The 19,783-nt window shown below is 42.1% G+C and overlaps 1 protein-coding gene across 1 annotated transcript; it reads left to right on the top strand.

Annotated features, from left to right (window-relative positions):
- Positions 1–912: 912 nt before the first annotated feature.
- cpsf1 (cleavage and polyadenylation specific factor 1) lies at positions 913–19,775 on the top strand. Its single transcript, XM_086281406.1, has 38 exons — positions 913–1,071; positions 1,540–1,705; positions 1,804–1,831; positions 1,924–2,057; positions 2,156–2,236; positions 2,322–2,473; positions 4,153–4,299; positions 4,499–4,638; positions 4,723–4,833; positions 4,925–5,018; positions 5,104–5,191; positions 6,045–6,188; positions 6,352–6,403; positions 6,490–6,563; positions 6,645–6,719; positions 6,805–6,885; positions 7,184–7,279; positions 7,372–7,554; positions 8,447–8,588; positions 8,791–8,969; positions 9,176–9,312; positions 9,391–9,571; positions 11,858–12,064; positions 12,227–12,316; positions 12,392–12,538; positions 12,633–12,785; positions 13,088–13,204; positions 13,476–13,566; positions 14,092–14,176; positions 15,562–15,703; positions 15,823–15,975; positions 17,561–17,737; positions 18,058–18,124; positions 18,232–18,279; positions 18,358–18,513; positions 19,170–19,299; positions 19,390–19,528; positions 19,605–19,775. The coding sequence occupies exons 2-38, from the start codon at positions 1,562–1,564 to the stop codon at positions 19,650–19,652; spliced, it is 4,413 nt and encodes a 1,470-aa protein (XP_086137532.1). The 5' UTR covers positions 913–1,071; positions 1,540–1,561; the 3' UTR covers positions 19,653–19,775.
- Positions 19,776–19,783: the final 8 nt, after the last annotated feature.

The raw sequence follows: 19,783 nt of genomic DNA on the forward strand, positions 1-19,783 counted from the left end.
CGTTTCAGGAGCTCAGTGAATACCAACATGGTACCGTGATAGGATGCCACCTGTGCAACCAGTCCAGTCGTGAAATTTTCTCACTACTAAATATTCCACGGTGAGCTTTTAGTGGTATTAAAACAAAGTGGAAGCGATTGGGAACGACAGTAGTTCAGCCTAAGCTCAACAACTCATAAACCCCGTGAAAAGCCTTCCCAGAAGACTTGAAGCTCTTATAGCTGCAAATTGTGAGCAGACCAATCATATTAAACTATGGATTAAGGGATACCACTTCTTTACATTTATTTAAATAAATAATAAATAATTTCCCCTAGGGATCAATAAAGTATTCTGATTTATGTTTCCTTATACATTTTATTGTTAAGGTGAGAGCAGCACACAATATCAATGAATCCTCATTATGTGATGTACCTGTAACACATGTGGGATCTACACACTCATCGACAAAACCTATTTTAAAAAATGACTCGCTTGGCGCACTCTGCTGGGATAAACTTGGCTTTAATAAGTAAGAAATGTTTTTGAAGCTGTCTTTCACTGACAAGTGTGGACAAATGCTGTACACAACATTCAGTAAGATAAGAAAATTAAATGCCATTAAAATGTAATTTTAAAAAAAATCAAAAACAGAACACAATACAATCAGTAAAAGAATCAACAAAAAGCCTGATTAAACAAAAAAGATTTTAGCTACTTTTAAAGAGTCCACAGAGTCAGCTAAATAAATGTAATTGTAGAGGGACACTGTTACAAAGCCTTAGCGCCACAGACTGATAAGCTCTGCCCCCTTTACTCTTCATTTGTTTAAGATCTTTACACACACAAGTAACTCTGAGACAGCAGCTGCTATCAAAATGCTAAATATAGGTGGCGCTAATGTGCATTGGAGTGGTTGGCAAAAAAAAAAAAAAGAACACGAAGAAGAAGACCAACGCAGCCACAACAACGACAGCTAACCTTGCTATCGGTTAGCTAGCTTAAGTTAGTATCACACAAAATATGTCACGCTCAGTGTGAACAAGGGAGGAAACAATAAAGCTGCAAACTCAGATAACGTGACGGACATAGGTACGTCCACGCGTTACATTCACTGCTTGTGAAAACATTTGAAAAACGGTATCCTGTTACAATGCCATGCCAGCTACAAATGGGAACGTTAGCGTGCTGCTAAGGCAGCTAACATAACCGGCTTTTCCCATACATTTGCTATTCGAAGCTAGCTAAACTAAAGCTGAGCCTAACAACACGAGTGGATATCGCTGGTTAAGTTAAACCAGTTATCAGAATAAATGCTAATAACTGAAAAACAGAGAAAATGTAGCGCTGTTTTCGGGTATGTCATCAGCTAGCTAGCATTTGATCATTATGAAGCCTATTTAAGCGTACACTGACGTAATCTATAAAACGGCGCTCGGACTGTCTGTGCAGTTTTTGTGGGTAATTTTGTTTAACGTAGATACACACATACCTGTGTACCGATCGTTTTAGTGGTGAAGTGATGTCAGAGGTCTTGACGTGAGTGTTTTCACCTGTTAGATGCTGAGGGCAGCCTGCCACCATGTATGCCGTGTACAGACAAGCCCACACACCGACCTCAGTGGAGTTTTCTGTCTACTGCAATTTTATATCCAGTAAGGAGAAGAACCTGGTCGTAGCTGGAACGTCTCAACTGTTTGTTTACAGGATCATTCATGATGTGGAGGTAACTTTAACTCTAAGATTCCCCTTTTTCTTTGTGCCTTTTTTTTAACACAAGCATGAAAGGGCTTTTTGACGTATGCCACATTTGTGTTATTTCAGAGTACTTCAAAGGCTGACAAGTCATCTGGTATGTCAAAGAAAGCATCTCATTCAAATACAATTTTACTGTTGGTAAAAAAATGTTTGTTGTTTTGCTGAGTCTCAGCTTTTCTTGTGCAGATTCCAAATCTCGCAAAGAGAAGCTGGAGCAGGTGGCTTCCTTTTCTCTCTTTGGGAACATCATGTCTATGGCCAGTGTACAACTTGTTGGAGCCAGCAGAGATGCACTCCTTTTGAGTTTCAAAGATGCAAAGGTATTATAGAGCAAGCAGTGTGCTGCTTAAATAAACCATGCTGTTTACCCCTAGAATTGTTTCTCAGTGACCTTTGCCTGTGCTTTGTCTCTCACCAGCTGTCTGTGGTAGAGTATGATCCTGGGACACATGATCTTAAGACACTGTCTCTTCATTACTTTGAGGAGCCAGAGCTCAGAGTATGTAGCAACAAAAATAAACCTGAGTTTATGTTCATGTGTCAAAGTGACTCAACTGTGAATATAACTGTTCTTGTATTTTCAGGATGGCTTTGTACAGAATGTACATATTCCCATTGTCCGTGTAGATCCAGAGAATCGCTGTGCTGTAATGCTCGTTTATGGCACCAAACTCGTGGTGCTGCCATTCCGAAAGGACACGCTAACGGATGAACAAGAGAGTGGCGTTGGAGAAGGGTAAGCTATACATCCAATTATTAAAGTTGATTTGTTGCGCTCAGTTCCAGCTCAGTTGTTTTGATTTTTTTTTTTTACTCTACTAGAGTAGCTTTGCGTGATGCAGTTCATAGAAAAAAAGGGACACCAGTATCTGAAATCATTAGATTATTTGCTAGGATCAATCAAAAGACAGAAATGAAACTTCTGAGAACCATGTCCATTCATACACTCAGTGCATGGGCTTTATCACAAGTTACTGCATAAGTGGGGGGCAGATAGAGGTGATCAAAGCCCAGGCTGCTTTCATAGTGACCTTCAGCTTGCCTCCAATTTTAGTATTTCTCAACTGTCGCTTGATAAAATCCATAAATTCTCCATGAAATTCAGTTTGGCTGAGCTTGTCAATTAAGGGCAGTAACTTTGTCTGCAAACTACTCAGCCAAAGGTTTGGCACTGTGGGTGGGTCCTGCTGGAAAAGGATCAGCATTTCCATAAAGCTTGTCAGCAGGTCGAAAGTTGAAGTGCATTAAAATTTGCTGGTAGAAAGTTAGGTTGACATTGCACTTGATAAAACACAGCGGACCAACAGCCATGAACACTGTCAGGTCACATTGCACCTAAATTGTCACAGACTGTAGAAATGTCACACTGGGCTTGACACACCTTGGAGTCCATGCCTCTGCACTCTTCTTCATGACTCTATAAGTTTGATTTCCAAATGAAAGGGAAATTTTACTTTCACCTGAGAAGAGGACAGTTGGACCAATGAGCAACAGTGCAGTTACTTACAACGTAACATGACTACACATCAGGTGGACACAACCCACAGTTACTGTGATTAACTGTTCACAGCTGTCCATCCCTCCTTTGCATTTTAAGCTACTTTCTCGCAACTGTTAGCAAATATTGTATCAATAATCATAAATGAGTAAGATAAAAACTGTTAAAAATAACCATAAAAATCACAACATCAGTATAAGGAGTCACAATCAGCAGATTCCTGGAGAGAAATTGTACAAAGAAGTGGAAAAACTTGAAGGACAAATATTTTTGCCTCTGGAAAAAAAACTAACCACTACAAATAGTGAAGACTTTGTATTTATTTCTATCGTGACGGGCACTGTATGTAAAACACCTGGACACGACCACATGATAATTAACAGTTAATGCACCAGCACGCAACCAGAAATAAGGGCGGAGACATCAGCCTCTTATGTTACATAGTAGGCTCTTCAAACAGTGCAGAACAGTGCTTTGATCCAGCACTCTGAGAACAGCCAGCCTTTTCAGCAATGACACTCCTTCTCTGGAGGGTTTGTGGTTTTGTGTGAACTAGTTTGGGATGCACTGTATTCATAGTATTTGAATTGTAATTTAAATGAAATGGTTTGAATAATTTGAGATGATGTATTTCAGATTTTTATGAGCTACAAGTCGTGTTCTTGAAACTTATAACAGAAACGCTTGACTTTACATGAGAACAGAATATATGAAACTTGTTTTTGAATTCAATTACAAAACAAAATGAACTTGTTTTACATCATGAATTTGATGAATGAGTATATAAAACAGAATAATAGAGAAAAGGATGTTAGATCCTCATAAACGTCTCTCTACTTGATGTTACCTAAACATGCTTTTTCTTTTAATGTTACTGCAGTTTTCAAACGAACGCTGTCTGTTTATCTCTTCTCCAGACCTAAATCCAGCTTCTTGCCCAGCTACATCATTGACGTCCGTGAACTAGATGAGAAGCTCCTCAACATCATTGACATGAAGTTCCTCCACGGCTACTACGAGCCCACGTTGCTCATTCTTTTTGAGCCCAACCAGACATGGCCTGGGTTAGTGTGAACAGATTCAGTTCTGTCAGGAGAAAGGAAAAAAAAATACGAAAATGAGTCGCCTAATATATGCTTGGTGTTCTGCCCAAGTCAAGTATGCATCTGGAAACACTGCATTGGCAACTTGGTATTAATTTGAGTTTCTAAGCAGCCACTTTTATCAGAATTGTCACTTCTCCTATATGCTTTTTTTCCCCAGGCGTGTGGCTGTCCGTCAGGACACTTGCAGCATTGTTGCAATCTCCCTCAACATCATGCAGAAGGTTCATCCTGTCATCTGGTCTCTCAGTAATCTGCCCTTTGATTGTACACAGGTCATGGCTGTCCCCAAACCCATCGGTGAGTTCTGAGGAAGCGTGTCAGTGCTCTGTTGGATATGAATTTGCATTAAGCGAGTGCTGATCACACTTGAAACGTTTGCAGGTGGTGTGGTGGTGTTTGCTGTGAATTCGCTGCTCTATCTGAACCAGAGCGTTCCTCCCTACGGAGTCTCGCTCAATTCTCAGACAAATGGGACCACAGCCTTTCCTCTGCGTAAGATTAATCATTTCAAACCCACGCCTGTACGTGTATCTCTGGGTATGCTGTGATGCTCACCACTCTATACCATGTCTCGGTTGTGCAGGTGTACAAGATGAAGTGAAGCTCACGCTGGACTGTTGTCAGTCTGACTTTATTGCTTACGACAAGATGGTGATCTCGCTGAAAGGAGGGGAGATGTGAGTTATTGTAACACTACCAGCAGCATGCATGCAAATGTTGATGACATTAAATTATTTCTTACTGGCTGCTGCTGTTTTGCAGTTACGTGTTGACACTGATAACTGACGGCATGAGGAGCGTGCGCGCTTTCCACTTTGACAAAGCTGCTGCCAGCGTCCTGACGACCTGCGTAAGTCCTGCCTCTGACTGTGAGCAGTGATGATCTGGTGATACAGGAGCTCTGTTTCTTAAACATACTCGTTCTGTCATGTTTCTGTGGACAGACACAGAGGACATGAGGGAGCAGGATTTGAGCAGGCAAACGTTGCTTTTTTTTATCCCTCTGCTCTAATTCAGAGGGTTATACCAACAGGAGAGAATCAAACCACTGTTAACCTTTAAACATACATCAGTGAAAAAGGTTTAGGCTATCATAATTACTGAACTTGGGTCAATGGATACCAGATGAACACTGACGTTTGCTGTCGTCCTGTTTACATTCAATGCTTTCTTTTTCCACCGACTCTTTCAGGTTGTTAACATCTTTAAAAATACAAAATGCAGGTCTTGCAATAGGGTTGGGGTTCTCTGGCTTCCTCCCACAGTCCAAAGACATGCAGTTAATAGGGATAGGTTAATTGGAAACACTAAATTGCCCATAGGTGTGAATGCGGGAGTCAATGTGAGTGCGAATGGTTGTCTCCTGTCTATGTGTTAGCCCCACGACAGACTGGCGACCTGAAAAGCATAAGCTGAAGTGCATGGATGGATGTCTTGCAATACAACAGTGAAAACCCACAATAATAGTTAGAAATGGTTAGGTGTCATCCTGGCCATCCTACTTGTTAGCTTATGGAAATGGAAATATGATCATTTCTTGACCAAAGGCTTAGGAGTAATTACTTGTTTTTCCATCCATGTCAGCTCTTAAATTTGCTTTAATATGACACTTAAATTGATCTTAAAAGCTTCGCTTGTAACTGTGGACCCCCTGAATGATGCAGCCAGTTATACTGTCGCCTTACATTACTCTTCTTCCTTAGATGGTGACCATGGAGCCCGGATACCTTTTCCTGGGTTCCCGCCTCGGAAACTCGCTGCTCCTGAAGTACACAGAGAAACTGCAGGAGACGCCAGCGGAGGAAGGCAAAGAAAGGCAGGACAAAGAAAAAGACAAAGACAAACAAGTGAGCTGGTGCAAACTTAAATACAGCAATTCTTAGATTTGGTGCTAGTTTGAGCGTTGAATTTAGATATAGTATTTTCTAGTTTTTCTCACTGCGCTTGAAAGGTGATGTGTTTTATTTGACGTGTTGTCTCTTTTTTTCTTTCTTTCTTTCTTTCTTTTAGGAGGAACCACCAAGCAAAAAGAAGCGAGTTGAATCCTCCACCAATTGGACCGGTACATTTCCTGTTTGACATGTGCACAATAGCAGCGTGTGTGAGAACTGCCAGTCTGTGTTATACTCGACTTCTTTGTTTTGTCAGATGAGGTGGATGAGATAGAAGTGTATGGAAGTGAGGCCCAGTCAGGCACTCAGCTGGCCACCTACTCCTTTGAGGTAAAAAGCTTAACTGCTAAGCTTAACTGTGGTGTAGATGTGCATAGAAGATGAGGAAGAGTCTTTTTCTGTCTTTCACAGGTGTGTGATAGCATACTGAACATTGGGCCTTGTGCAAATGCCTCCATGGGTGAACCTGCTTTCCTGTCCGAGGAGGTACAGACAGTTGAAACAGTCTTATATTAATGCTACAGTTAGCTGTTATGAATTGTCAGCTCAATTTTTTTTATTCCACTCACAGTTTCAGAGCAACCCTGAGCCTGACCTGGAAGTTGTAGTTTGCTCTGGCTTTGGCAAGAATGGTGCCCTGTCTGTGCTTCAGGTAAAACCTCCTTACTAGATCAGTCTCTCATTCATGATTTCTGGTACCGCACCGTCCTAAAACCTGTGGTCGCGAGGCCCGTCTGCCACAGGTCCAGTCACGGTGCTAAAGTCAAGTCTGGGTCTACCAGGGCTGCCTCAGAGATCGACGGAGTAGCCTGTAAACACCCCAGAAACAACAATCCTCAGCGCATAATTAAAACGCACACAGGGAAGCGTGTGTGAGTCACAACAGTAGAATCGTGTGTCTGTTTTTTCCCCCTTCTTTCATTTGTTAATTTGTTAAATTCTGTTCTCAGAGAAGCATCCGACCCCAAGTAGTCACTACGTTTGAGTTGCCAGGTTGTCACGACATGTGGACTGTGATCTCAAGTGACGTCAAAGAAGACAAAACAGTAAAGTGTTATTTTGTTATTTCTCTAATAAACATTGGAAATAAGTGCTGGCGACACCTTTTAAACTCACATGCTTGTTACGCCTCTCACAGGCTGCAAAAAGCGACGAGTCAGAGGATGGGGCTGAGGCTGAGACGGGTGATGATGGTGAAGAGGGAGAAAAGGACAAAGAGGAGGTGGAAAAGGAGGAAGAGGAGAAGAAGACGGAACCTTCCATGGAGGATGATGCGAAGAAGCATGGCTTCCTCATTCTGAGCAGAGAAGATTCAACAATGGTAAAAACATGTTAATCGATTTTGTTGTGATTGAAGTCGTGGTAAAAGACTGTAACCGATACTCTGCTGCTTTTCTTTGACAAGAAAGATTATTTAAAACATGGAACACAGACTGTATATAAAAGGTGGAAGTAGCTACAGTGATGCCACTCGTTAGTTTTGAACTCCTTTTGAAGCCTCAATGTTAGCGTTAGAAGCGGAAATCAAGCGCTTCAAATGAAATGATCATTTAACTTGTATGGGTGAATCACACAGATACCTGGTAACTTTTTATTAGTAACAAACTAATAAAAAACGAGAGCTTCACTCACTAAAACTGGAGCACAAACTTATTGGACAGATCGTTCCGGACAACAAGGCAAATTACATGTTAGACGAATCTGTTCAAATGCTCCAGAAGGCACCACAAGTGGTAAATGGCCTGCATTTGTATGTCCCTAAGGACCCCAAAGCGCTTTACACTACATTCAGTCATTCACCCATTCACACACACAAGCACACACATAGCGAAGGTCCAGTTCACTGACTCCAATGAAAGGATCTTAGCATTAAGTAGACATGTATATCTGTGTGTCATGCACAGTTCATGGATGCAGCTTGCTAACCAAGCTTGATAGTGTTAGTTGATAGCTTAGCACTTACCCCTCTAAGCCAAGTAAACTGGCTTTTGGCTTTAAAATAAGAACAGCAGTAAACCAGAGCTTTCCAAAATATGGAAATCAAAACCGACGTGTTTATCCTCATATACAGTCTGTGGTAGTGACTATTAGAGGGAATTCAAAGTTTGGCTTTATTTTTCAGCTCCTGAAGGTGCTGCTTGATCTTGTAGACTGTTTATTATTTCATCTCTGCTTTTGAAGTTGGATGTAAGCATCTTTGCGTTTTCCTGAAGATCCTTCAAACAGGTCAGGAGATCATGGAGCTGGATACCAGTGGTTTTGCGACTCAGGGACCCACTGTGTATGCTGGGAACATTGGGGACAACAAGTACATCATTCAGGTCTCTCCCATGGGCCTTCGTCTGCTGGAAGGAGGTACAATTAGTTGGTTTATTTATTTTGTAACTTTTGTCCTTAGCTTTGAATAATTGCAGCTGGAAGCTGTTAAACAAAAACCTCATTAAATAAAGTAAAACAAGTTGTTGTGTTTTAAAAGCGTTACTTTAGTGTGTGTGTTTGTTTTGGTTCATCATTTGAGTGATACCTTTAACAATTTTTTTTTTTCTTTTTCTGTCAGTGAGACAGCTCCACTTCATCCCCGTGGACCTGGGTTCTCCCATAGTGCATTGCTCTGTGGCTGACCCATATGTGGTTATCATGACTGCTGAGGGAGTGGTCACCATGTTTGTGCTGAAGTCTGACTCGTACATGGGGAAGATGCACCGACTGGCACTGCAGAAACCACAGATTCCCAGCGTGAGTGACCGGTGTTCACAAAAACAAACACCCCCCCTGCTGGCCACAGTGAGGCTCACCCAGCAGAGTTGGCCGACTCAGTTTCACTTCTTTAATATTGGCAGCGTTCATGACGGTCTTTCTCTTATGGAAACTGGATTTGCAAAACGCTCTTATGTGGTTCTCAGCAGTATTAACCTTGGTTAAACTGGTTTCTGATTTAACAGCAATCTCGTGTCATCACACTGTGCGCCTACCGAGACGTGAGCGGAATGTTTACAACAGAAAACAAAGTGAGCTGCTCCATCAAAGAGGACACCATCAGGAGTCAGTCTGAAGCAGAGACCATCATCCATGACATGAGGTAAGAGTTCAGTTCGCCTCCTCACTGACGCCTTCAGCCAGTCTTCACACTGCTGACTGTTATTAAATGCGTGTGCAGCAACACAGTGGATGACGAGGAGGAAATGCTGTACGGAGACTCGAATGCGAGTGCAACGCCTGCCAAGGAAGATATGAACCGCAGCTTTGTGGCACCGGCAACGTCTGGGAGCGAGGCGACCTCGAGCAAAGCAGAGCCAACCCATTGGTGCATGATCATCAGGGAGAATGGAGTGATGGAGGTATGGTGATAGTTGTTTACTGGAATCTACTGAATGCTGATTCACCATTTATTCTATTTACAATGGAAAACAAACACGTAAGATGCTTTTAGAACTTTCACAAGAGAGATGTAATTTAAAGTCACATTTAAAAGCGTGTATTTCTTTTTGATGTTTTTTTTTTTTTTAAGTAATGATCAATGCACTGGGTAAAACGTCTGCACTCAGCTGGGGAGGGTTCATTTTCTCTGAAGTGGGATTGTATCAGGTCCTTGTGGACAGTCCGTGCGTTCCCTACAGTACCGACCTGCACACAAACTAAAGCCATTTTCTGCTGTGGACACAATCAGCAGCACACTGATTGTAAACACCTAAAAGAATCAATAAGGTTTCAAGTGTTTGCTATCTTAGAACATTTTCACCACTTCTGCTGGCATCAGAAAGCTCCTTCAGACAATGAAGTGAAGCCGTCACACTCCACTAGAAACTTCATTTACTGCGCCCTCGGTCAGTTTGTGTTATTTTGTGACTGCAGTTGTTTAGTGTACATTCAAACTAATAAAACTGCACAGTCACACAGACTAGACTGAATATTTTTCACTTTTTTTTCCTCAAAGACGTCTGGATGCTTTGAAGAAGATAAGTTTTTATTTACAGTGTTTCCTCATGTTACAAACAGAGGGAGAGTGGGAGAGCTTCAAACACTGGCAAGACTTTTCTGAGGGAACTCTTAACAGTATGAACACTTTGGAAAAAGGTAGAAAACTCCATGTCACTAAGCCCTAATTGGCGCTAAAGGAGAATATCAAACCACCTCAGGTTTTAGCTATTTATTTTAGCTCATTAGTTTAACCACAATCTCATCACACTCTGTCACATGGATCAAGAAATGTTTGATTGAGAAATCTGAGTTCAGTCTTCATCTAAACCAGTGAATAATCAGCTTCGGGGCAGCCTTTTAAAGCCCCCCTCCACAGTTGGTTCTGATTGTTTACATAACTTGCTCTTTCTGTTGGTTTTCTTGAGGTGAGAGGTAATTGGACTAATGGCTGCATCTTCCTTTGTCAGTGATTTTTATGCAGTTAAAAGACTCTTGGCCTCAGCTAAGCTGTTATTGGTAATATGAGTGTTTGATCTTTCAGTATGTTGAAACTGTGTACTGCACACTGTTAAATCAGACATAATTAGCAATTTCCAAATTAGTTTGGTTAAAGTGATCTGTGTTATTCTACTCCCAAGCAAACATTGTTTTCCTGGGAAAAAGGATTTATCAGGTGCTGTTGGAGGGGAAGAAATAAGCTAGCAAGCTGCTTAAAAAATCAAAAGCTAAAAAGCAGGGAGGTTTTAGAGGGTTTGAAGTTGACATGATGCTCTGCAGCTTCTAGGTATTGCTGGCTACTTTAGAAACTAGAGGAACAGTAATGTATTTCATACGTTTTATGCAGCGAAGCACGAAGGTATATTGTTTTCAGTGAAAGTACATTTCACTTTAGTTTAGTAGTTGTGACACTTGATGGACAAAAAGCAGCCAGCACTGTGTCTGAGATGCTACTTTCACAACAAAGTAAACAATGTTTTTGGAAAGTTTCAGTTGTTTCCAAAGAGCTGTGACTCTGAGCTGATGGAGACTCATTTCCGATGCATGATATAATTCTGAGGTGTTGTAGTGCACAGCTTGATTTTATTTTAAATTAGCTTAAAGGTGTGCTACACTTTGTAATCTTAACACAGTTGTACAACTCTAGCATGACTTTGAAGAAACACACAAGAGACTTATTATTTAATCACTTAACACAGCGGTCCCCGACCTTTTTGCGCCACGGACCGGTTTATGCCCGACAATATTTTCACGGACCGGCCTTTAAGGTGTCGCGAATAAATACAACAAAATAAAACTAGTACTGGTACTGTAAAAAAGAAGATTTATTCATAACACACGTGAAAAGACCCAGGAAAACCGAGTTAACGATAAAAACAATAACAAAATAACGCTGAAAACCGATAAAAACCCTGAAAACCATACATTTCAGACCTGAGCCTCAACTCTTGTGGCCTGGTACCAAACGACTCATGGACCGGTACCGGTCCGAGGCCCGGGGCTTGGGGACCGCTGACTTAACAGATTGATCTGTGGTTCACAGCCAGTTTTTTCCTGGATGTTGACTTGCAGTTTGTTACAGTTTGTGTGAACATACAATAAAACTGAACTTGAAAATAACACATGATCAGTATGTACAGTAAAGAATCAGAAGAACATTAGGGCTTATTTCTGCATTCACTCATTTTGACTGCTGGTTATTTGAACAGATTTATCAGCTGCCAGACTGGCGCTTGGTGTTCCTGGTGAAGAACTTCCCAGTGGGCCAAAGGGTGCTGGTGGACAGTTCCTCTGGCCAATCGGCAACACAGGGGGAGGGTAAAAAAGAAGAAGTCACCCGTCAAGGAGAGATTCCATTAGTCAAAGAAGTGGCTTTGGTTTCACTTGGCAACAATCACAGTAAACCATATTTGCTGGTGAGTTTTTACAGTTTTCAGTGCTAAGGTCAGATGTTGTGTTGGAAAACTCTTCTCCACCTCCCAACACTCTACAGTCACTTCTGCTGTGTCATATTAATCATTCACCAGATGTAACAAACCATAGTAAAAAACAACAACTACATTTTCATTGTTTTCTAGGTCCACGTTGAACAAGAGCTTCTGATCTATGAAGCGTTCCAGTATGATCAACAACAGCCACAAAACAACCTGAAAGTCCGCTTCAAAAAAGTGTGTGCACTGATAAAATTAAATCAAGTCAGCTTAGGTGACGCCTCATTAACCGTGTCACCGGACTCTCCACAGGTACCCCACAACATTAACTTCAGGGAAAAGAAATCCAAGCTCAAGAAAGATAAGAAAGCAGAGAGCAGTGCCACCGAGGAAAATTCTGGCGTGAAAGGTCGGATTGCCAGGTTCAGATACTTTGAGGACATCTCTGGATACTCAGGAGTAAGAATGCCTTTGTTAAGAACTAATTATAGACCTTTGTTATTCAAGAAACAGCCCTGCAACCAGGAGTCTTTTTGTGTCTTTGCTATCCCAGGTATTTATCTGCGGCCCGTCTCCTCACTGGATGTTGGTCACGTCTCGTGGAGCGTTGAGGCTTCACCCAATGACCATTGATGGCTCCATTGAGTCTTTCTCCCCCTTCCATAATATCAACTGCCCCAAAGGTTTTCTGTACTTTAACAAACAGGTACAAGAACTGTTTGTTTTATTTTATTGTTATACTTTACTAGACTGCACTGAGCTGGTTTTTATTATGAAATCGGTAGACAAATTACGACGTGCAGACATTTTTGTCCTCAGAGCTTTATGAATATAAACGTGGAGGTCCTGAAGAGTTTAGAAATTCAGTGTTTTTTTGCACACGTTAAGAAAAGAGACCACAGAGGAAGGTGTTTGAAGATCACTAAAGCAAGCCAGAAGTGACATTACAGGAAGTAAACAAACCAAATCAGATCCTTGAGGCTTTTCTGTGTGTGTGCTCTCTCACAGGGCGAGCTAAGGATCAGCGTTTTGCCCACGTATCTGTCCTACGACGCCCCGTGGCCAGTCAGAAAAATCCCTCTGAGGTGCACCGTCCACTATGTCTCCTACCACGTGGAATCCAAGGCAAGGCTCTTCTCGCTAAGCCCTCACAGCACCAAAGGCGCTGAAGCCTCGACACACATTTGAGGCGAAACACATTCCCCGGACTCAAACACATCCACTCGGATAACACGATGCAAAATAAAAGCATATTGATCGAGGAGATGAAAGGCTTCTGGCCTTGAAGTTTTTCTTACTGGAAAAGAAAAAAAAATCAATGCAGGGTGACTTTGAAGGGATTAAGTCTTTGATGTGAACCTTTTTTTTAGTGGGATTTTGTATTTTTTCCTTTCAGGTGTATGCTGTGTGCACCAGTGTGAAAGAACCATGCACACGCATTCCGAGGATGACAGGAGAGGAGAAGGAATACGAAGTCATAGAACGAGGTCAGTGTTTCGGAGACCGTCTCTAAAGCACCTTCTGTTGTTTAAATGTGCTGTAGAAATAAAACAGACTTGACAGTCAACACAAAAAGATTATTATATAGAGATTTAATAAATAATATTAATAATTGTTTATTTAGCACAGTTCAACTCAGAGGATAGAAACAAAATATCGATGCTATTGGACTGGTAGCTATCCAGTCCCAGCACCTGCGTTGGTATTGATATTATCAATGTATGAAAGTAGTGATCAGCCTTTCCAGCAAAAATGTTATTCACTGATCACTTGACAGCCTTTATTCAAAGAATATAGATTCAGTACATACAGAATATTTGACCTTAGATTAGATTAATTGCTGTTTAAATACAGGGAGGTTCTATTTATCGGTTACTTCAGGGGATCATTTAGAAGTATTTGACAAACTACTTTTAGTTGGCTATTTGAGCTTTTTAAATCTGATCTGTCTTTGGCTGATTTGTTTCCATGTGAATAGAGAGCATTGATGTTTCTCCTCTTGCCCCCTGCAGATGAACGCTACATTCATCCGCAGCAGGAGAAGTTCTCAATCCAGCTCATCTCTCCAGTGAGCTGGGAGGCCATTCCCAACACACGGTAAAAGCTTTTTATTGCACTGCTTTAAAGAGCCATAGTGCAGTTTGTGAAATCAATAGAAATGCTTCGTTTTAATAGATACTGGGCAGCCATGGAGAAAGTGGTCCAGCCCAGATTGTGCCAGTTTTATTTTCTCATTTTCCCTGCCCTGAGCTGTTCCACTGGAGACTGTGGGAGAAGTGTGGGCTTTAATTGAAAGTCTTGGGCCATTTATCCAAGTTGTTGTAGACTATAAATTTAGTCTCACGTGGCTGCTTACCTTCATCAGTTGAAAATATTGAGTGGTTTATCCAAGTCCCTGTTCATTAACTACTCTGCATCATTATTAGCGCTCCTCTGAGTGCTTCTCTGTCAGCAGCTGAACGATGCATTATGTAAGCCGGGCCCAGTCTTCTTAAGCAGCATATTTTGGGGCACTGAGCTTTTGTATTCCTATGTTTGATGTTGAAGTGCATTTCCATTCAGGATCATTTGATCTGTTATTGTGAAGCAGGGACAGCTGAGGCTTTCTGCCAGTTTAAAGTCTTCAGATTAGGAAACATTTTTAGTTGAACGAACTGTTTTAGATGCACTCAGAAAGTATCTTCAAATGCTGTGTCTAAAGAGCAGCTGCTTTACTGCAAGTTACTGTAATGTAACTTTTTTGAGCGCTTTGATCACACTTCACTTGCATAAGAGCGTGACCTCTTCAAAGGACGATGGAGAACTTAGTTACAGGCAGATAACTCAGACTAGTGAGCTAGTGTTTCCCTGGTTTAAGCCCGGGAGAACAGTTTTAGTATTTTAGTTTCATGCTGCTGCTTTAGGTCTGCTTTCTTTCGCTTTGCTCAAATCGCCCACTTTAAAAAGTTCACCTTCCTTTTCCCCAAGTCATTATCAAAAAAAAAGTTCAGGTTTGACTTTTAGTGAACTAAAGGTCTGCTTGATGGTGCAATATAGTATGTTTATTTTCTCTTCAGAATTTATATTGATTCAACTTTCCGCTCATGCTTTTCCCCTGGGCCTCCATGCCCCACCAATGTGACCCACCTCACAGTTTGAGATCCCCTGTTCTTTGTATCCCTCTCTGTATATGATTTATACAATAAAAATCAATCACCCGTAGTGCACACTTGGGTGTTTTTCCCCACTCAAAGCCCCCCCAGCGTTGCTTCGATCGTCACAAAATCACCCAGAGAAAAAAATCGTCTCACACTGGCTGCTCGACCATATGTACCTGATTGATGATTTCCTGCTGAGCTGGCAGTCTTTCTAGCACCTTCTCCATATTGACATATAATCTATACAGCCATATAAATCCCAATAATCTATGACCGGACGATGCTGTATCATAGATAGATGGTTGCTAACAGGAGTGAATGATTGTGATGTCTGTCTCCATAAAGGATTGACCTGGAGGAGTGGGAACACGTCACGTGCATGAAGACGGTGGCACTGAGGAGTCAGGAGACTGTGTCTGGACTGAAGGGTTACATCGCAGCAGGAACGTGTCTGATGCAGGGGGAGGAGGTCACCTGCAGGGGCCGGGTGAGCTGGAAATGAAACATTATTTAGTCTCTTCCTCCCACATGTCACCTCGTAACAAAACTGCTTTGTTAACTTCCATTAAATTCGTTTTTTGTTTTTCAATTTTGTCTCACCTTCAGATTCTGATCCTGGATGTGATTGAAGTGGTGCCGGAGCCCGGCCAGCCCCTCACCAAGAACAAGTTTAAAGTGCTCTATGAGAAGGAGCAGAAGGGACCGGTGACTGCTCTGTGTCACTGTAACGGATACCTGGTGTCAGCCATCGGCCAGAAGGTCTGAAAAACACTCATGACATGGCTGCATATAGCGACACCAGTGCTCCGTCACACTGGGTCTGGTTATTGAACAGTACTCAAACATTTACCTGGTCAGAGGAGTCCTAGCCTGCTTTCTAATCCAGCCTCTACACACCATCCCACTCAGTGAAAAGGGTCACACTGTAGGGTCTTTAATGGATCAGTTGTCCACCATTAAAATTTAGTACTTTTAAAAGTTTGTTATTGCTGTATATTAGGGATGCACCGATACCACTTTTTTGGAAACGAGTACGAGTACTTGCATTTCAGTACTCGCCAATACCGATACAGAGTACTTAATAAAAACATGATTTAAATTTACAGGTAACAGCTTTAGTCCTATAATTTAACAAAAAAAAAACAAGGGACTGGTTTGGAATTAAGAACATTTATTTAAAATGAAAAGCATGTTGCATGCAACATATTACAGAATAAATAATTATGAAAAATAAATTTAAACAGTGACAGTGCAACTCAAGTATTTTTTTCAGTTTGTTGTAAACTCTGCCGCTTTGGACAACACAAGGGGCATTAATAAACATCTTTGCTATTTAGTGCACAATATTTGAATAAACTAACAACATCCACCAAAATAGAACTGTGGCAGTCAGTGCAACTGAGGTAGGTATTAACATCAAGTCTAAGATGACTCACTTAAAGGAGAGAAAAAGTGAGTGGCAGGGTTTTTGTTTTTTTTAAGAAAAGTAGCTTTTCTGCATTATCAGCAGTCAGACTGTTTCTGTTTTCATCTATAATGTGTGACACTGAGCTAAAAAGCCTTTCACTTTCCACACTGCTACATGGGGCTGAGAGGTATTTACTCGTCTGTTTCTCTGTTTAGAAGTCTCACTAGCACAGTCACAGCTGGGATGACATCAGAGGCTAGTGCGTCGTAGCTGCTCACTTTTTTAGTTAGTTCCTCAAAGGGGGCGAGGATGGCAACAGTCGTCTCCATAAGAGCCCATTGGTGAGCGGTGAGATAGTCAGGGAGTTCATGCTCGGACACCCCCAGCACTCGCTTTTGCTCAATGAGGGACTGGAGCATGTAATACGTGCTGTTTCTTTTCGCGTCTTCGTTCACTTTGAAATAGTTCCACATGGCTGACTTGTCTCGCCTGCCCTTCTCTCAGCTCTGAGCTGCAGCCGGGGCCTGGGGGCAGGCACTCGGGGCCTGGGGGCGGGCACTCGGCGCCTGTGATTAACCCCTTACCTGCCGCTCAAACATAGACAAGTCCCAGACCGTGGTATCGGTCCCCGGTATCGGGGGACTTTTAACGAGTACGAGTACTTTAGAAAATGTGGTATCGAGGCCGATACCGGTATCGGTGCATCCCTACTGTATATTTTAGAAAATGTTGCACAATCAGTCAGATAGTGAAATCTGACTGATTGTGCCCAGTTGCCTCTCATCTGAACTCACTTATTATTAAGCCACTGAATTTTTTGTCAGGATGCTCGCTGGAGTTTAAATGACCTTTAATGTTTCATTTTTGAAATTCTGCGATAATCACCCGAAGAGGTGAGTCGCCCGCAAAAACAAATGGTATAACTTCCTCTTTCAGATCTTCCTGTGGGTCCTGAAGGACAATGATCTGACGGGTATGGCCTTCATCGACACGCAGCTCTACATCCACCAGATGTTCAGCATCAAGAATTTCATCCTGGCTGCTGACTTGATGAAGAGCATCTCGTTACTGCGCTACCAGGAGGAGAGCAAGACGCTGTCTCTTGTCAGCAGGGTGAGGAGGAAACGCCACGACACGACTCAATGGGTGGAGCCTGTCCCAGACTCAAACATCTGTCATTTCAAGTATTCCCAAATGAAGTCAGGGTCGTAAACAGTCAGGAAAGATGTGCTGTATGAGAGTGTAAATCAGGATTAAGTAACCGTGGCTACAGCACACAGTGGAGGGTGTACTGATGAAGATCTGTGAGTGATTACTGATGTCTTTCAGCCAGGTTCATCTTGACGAGAGCAGCTCTGGCAGCAGGGGATGATTCAGGGGCCTGTAGCCTTCTCTGTTGGGTTTTAACTCTTTTCTTATTGTTTTGGCAACAGGATGCAAAGCCTTTAGAAGTCTACAGCATCGAATTCATGGTGGATAACAACCAGCTTGGATTCTTGGGTAACGTCTGGAATAATCTTTATTTTACAAAAACAATCAACAACAACAAAGAAACTTTAATGATCAAATCGTTTTCTCACAAAGCTTTTCTGTTCTCTTGCTTCCAGTGTCGGATCGAGACAAGAACCTCTATGTTTACATGTATTTGCCTGAAGGTACGTGCTGTCGATGTTTTGTAACTTAATTTAAAATTACACAGTCCTTGTTAAGTGCTCCGTGTGTGTGTGTTGCAGCTAAAGAGAGCTTTGGAGGAATGCGCCTGCTGAGGCGAGCGGACTTCAACGCCGGAGCTAACATCAACACTTTTTGGCGGATGCCGTGCAGAGGGGCGCTGGACGCTAGCAGCAAAAAGGCTCTAACCTGGGACAACAAGCACATCACGTGGTTCGGTGGGTAGCACAAGGCTTTACCGGGAGAATCAAAACTCATACCAACAAATATTCCTTTTACTAACTGAACTAAGCTGATGTTACCGAATCACATTCAGTCACAACATTGCAAATGTGCTGTGAGCCAAAGATATTCAATTTAATTCATATCAGTTTTATTTATGTAGCGCCAAATCACAACAACAGTCGCCTCAAGGCGCTTTACATTGTACAGTAGATCGTACAATAATAGAGGAAAACCCAACATTCATATGACCCCCTATGAGCAAGCACTTTGGCAACACTGGGAAGGAAAAACTCCCCTCCAGCAGAACCAGGCTCAGGGAGGGGCGGGGCCATCTGCTACGACCGGTTGGGGTGAGAGGATATGAAAGTAAATTAAAACACGAAATTTGATGTAACTGAAAATAAACTGTAAACGATGTATTTTAAAACTAAACTAAAAGTTCTTGTTAAAAATGAGTTTTTCCCTCCCACTGTCACCAAAGCACTTGCTCAGAGTCTTTACGTTACAATATAAAGTGAGGCGATTGTCGTTACTGATTTATGCTGATTTTATTTTGTGAACTTATCACAATCGCCAAATCACAACCAGTATGAATCACATGGTAATGAGAAGCTTCAGTTCCCTATATGAACTAATCATGTTCCCACAGCAACCCTGGATGGAGGCATCGGCCTGCTCCTCCCCATGCAGGAGAAGACTTACCGCCGTCTGCTGATGTTGCAAAATGCGCTCACCACCATGCTGCCTCATCACGCGGGTCTGAACCCAAAAGCCTTCAGGTTAGCAGCACTGCAGCTTTCTGACATGAATTATGAAACGTTACAGTTCAGGTTGCTGATGTGAGTGACGTGTTTGTCTATGGTATCCAGAATGCTGCACAGCGACAGGCGGAGCCTTCAGAATCCTGTGAAGAACATCCTGGATGGAGAGCTCCTCAACAAGTACCTGTACCTCAGCACGATGGAGCGCAGCGAGCTGGCCAAGAAGATCGGGACGACTCAGGACATCGTGAGTGCACAGAACAGCAGACCGGAGCTTCCCGTTAGCTCAGCTCTTCGCTCATTTAATTTCCTTCTCCCTGCAGATCCTGGATGACCTTCTGGAGATCGACAGAGTAACGGCTCATTTCTGAACGCCACATTCCTGCTTCTTCTTCACTGAGTTGTTTTATAGTGAACAGAAGACTTTTTGTTATGGAAACTTTGATTTGTTTTCTTAGAATATTTTGTATAAAAGAGGGAAAAAAACAAACCAAGACTGGTG

Source organism: Aulonocara sp. 'chitande type north' Nkhata Bay, linkage group LG22 (assembly GCF_057382095.1).
Source record: "Aulonocara sp. 'chitande type north' Nkhata Bay isolate Kocher_YH1m ecotype deep benthic linkage group LG22, A_spYH_male_GT1.1, whole genome shotgun sequence".
Lineage (NCBI taxonomy): Eukaryota > Metazoa > Chordata > Actinopteri > Cichliformes > Cichlidae > Aulonocara > Aulonocara sp. 'chitande type north' Nkhata Bay.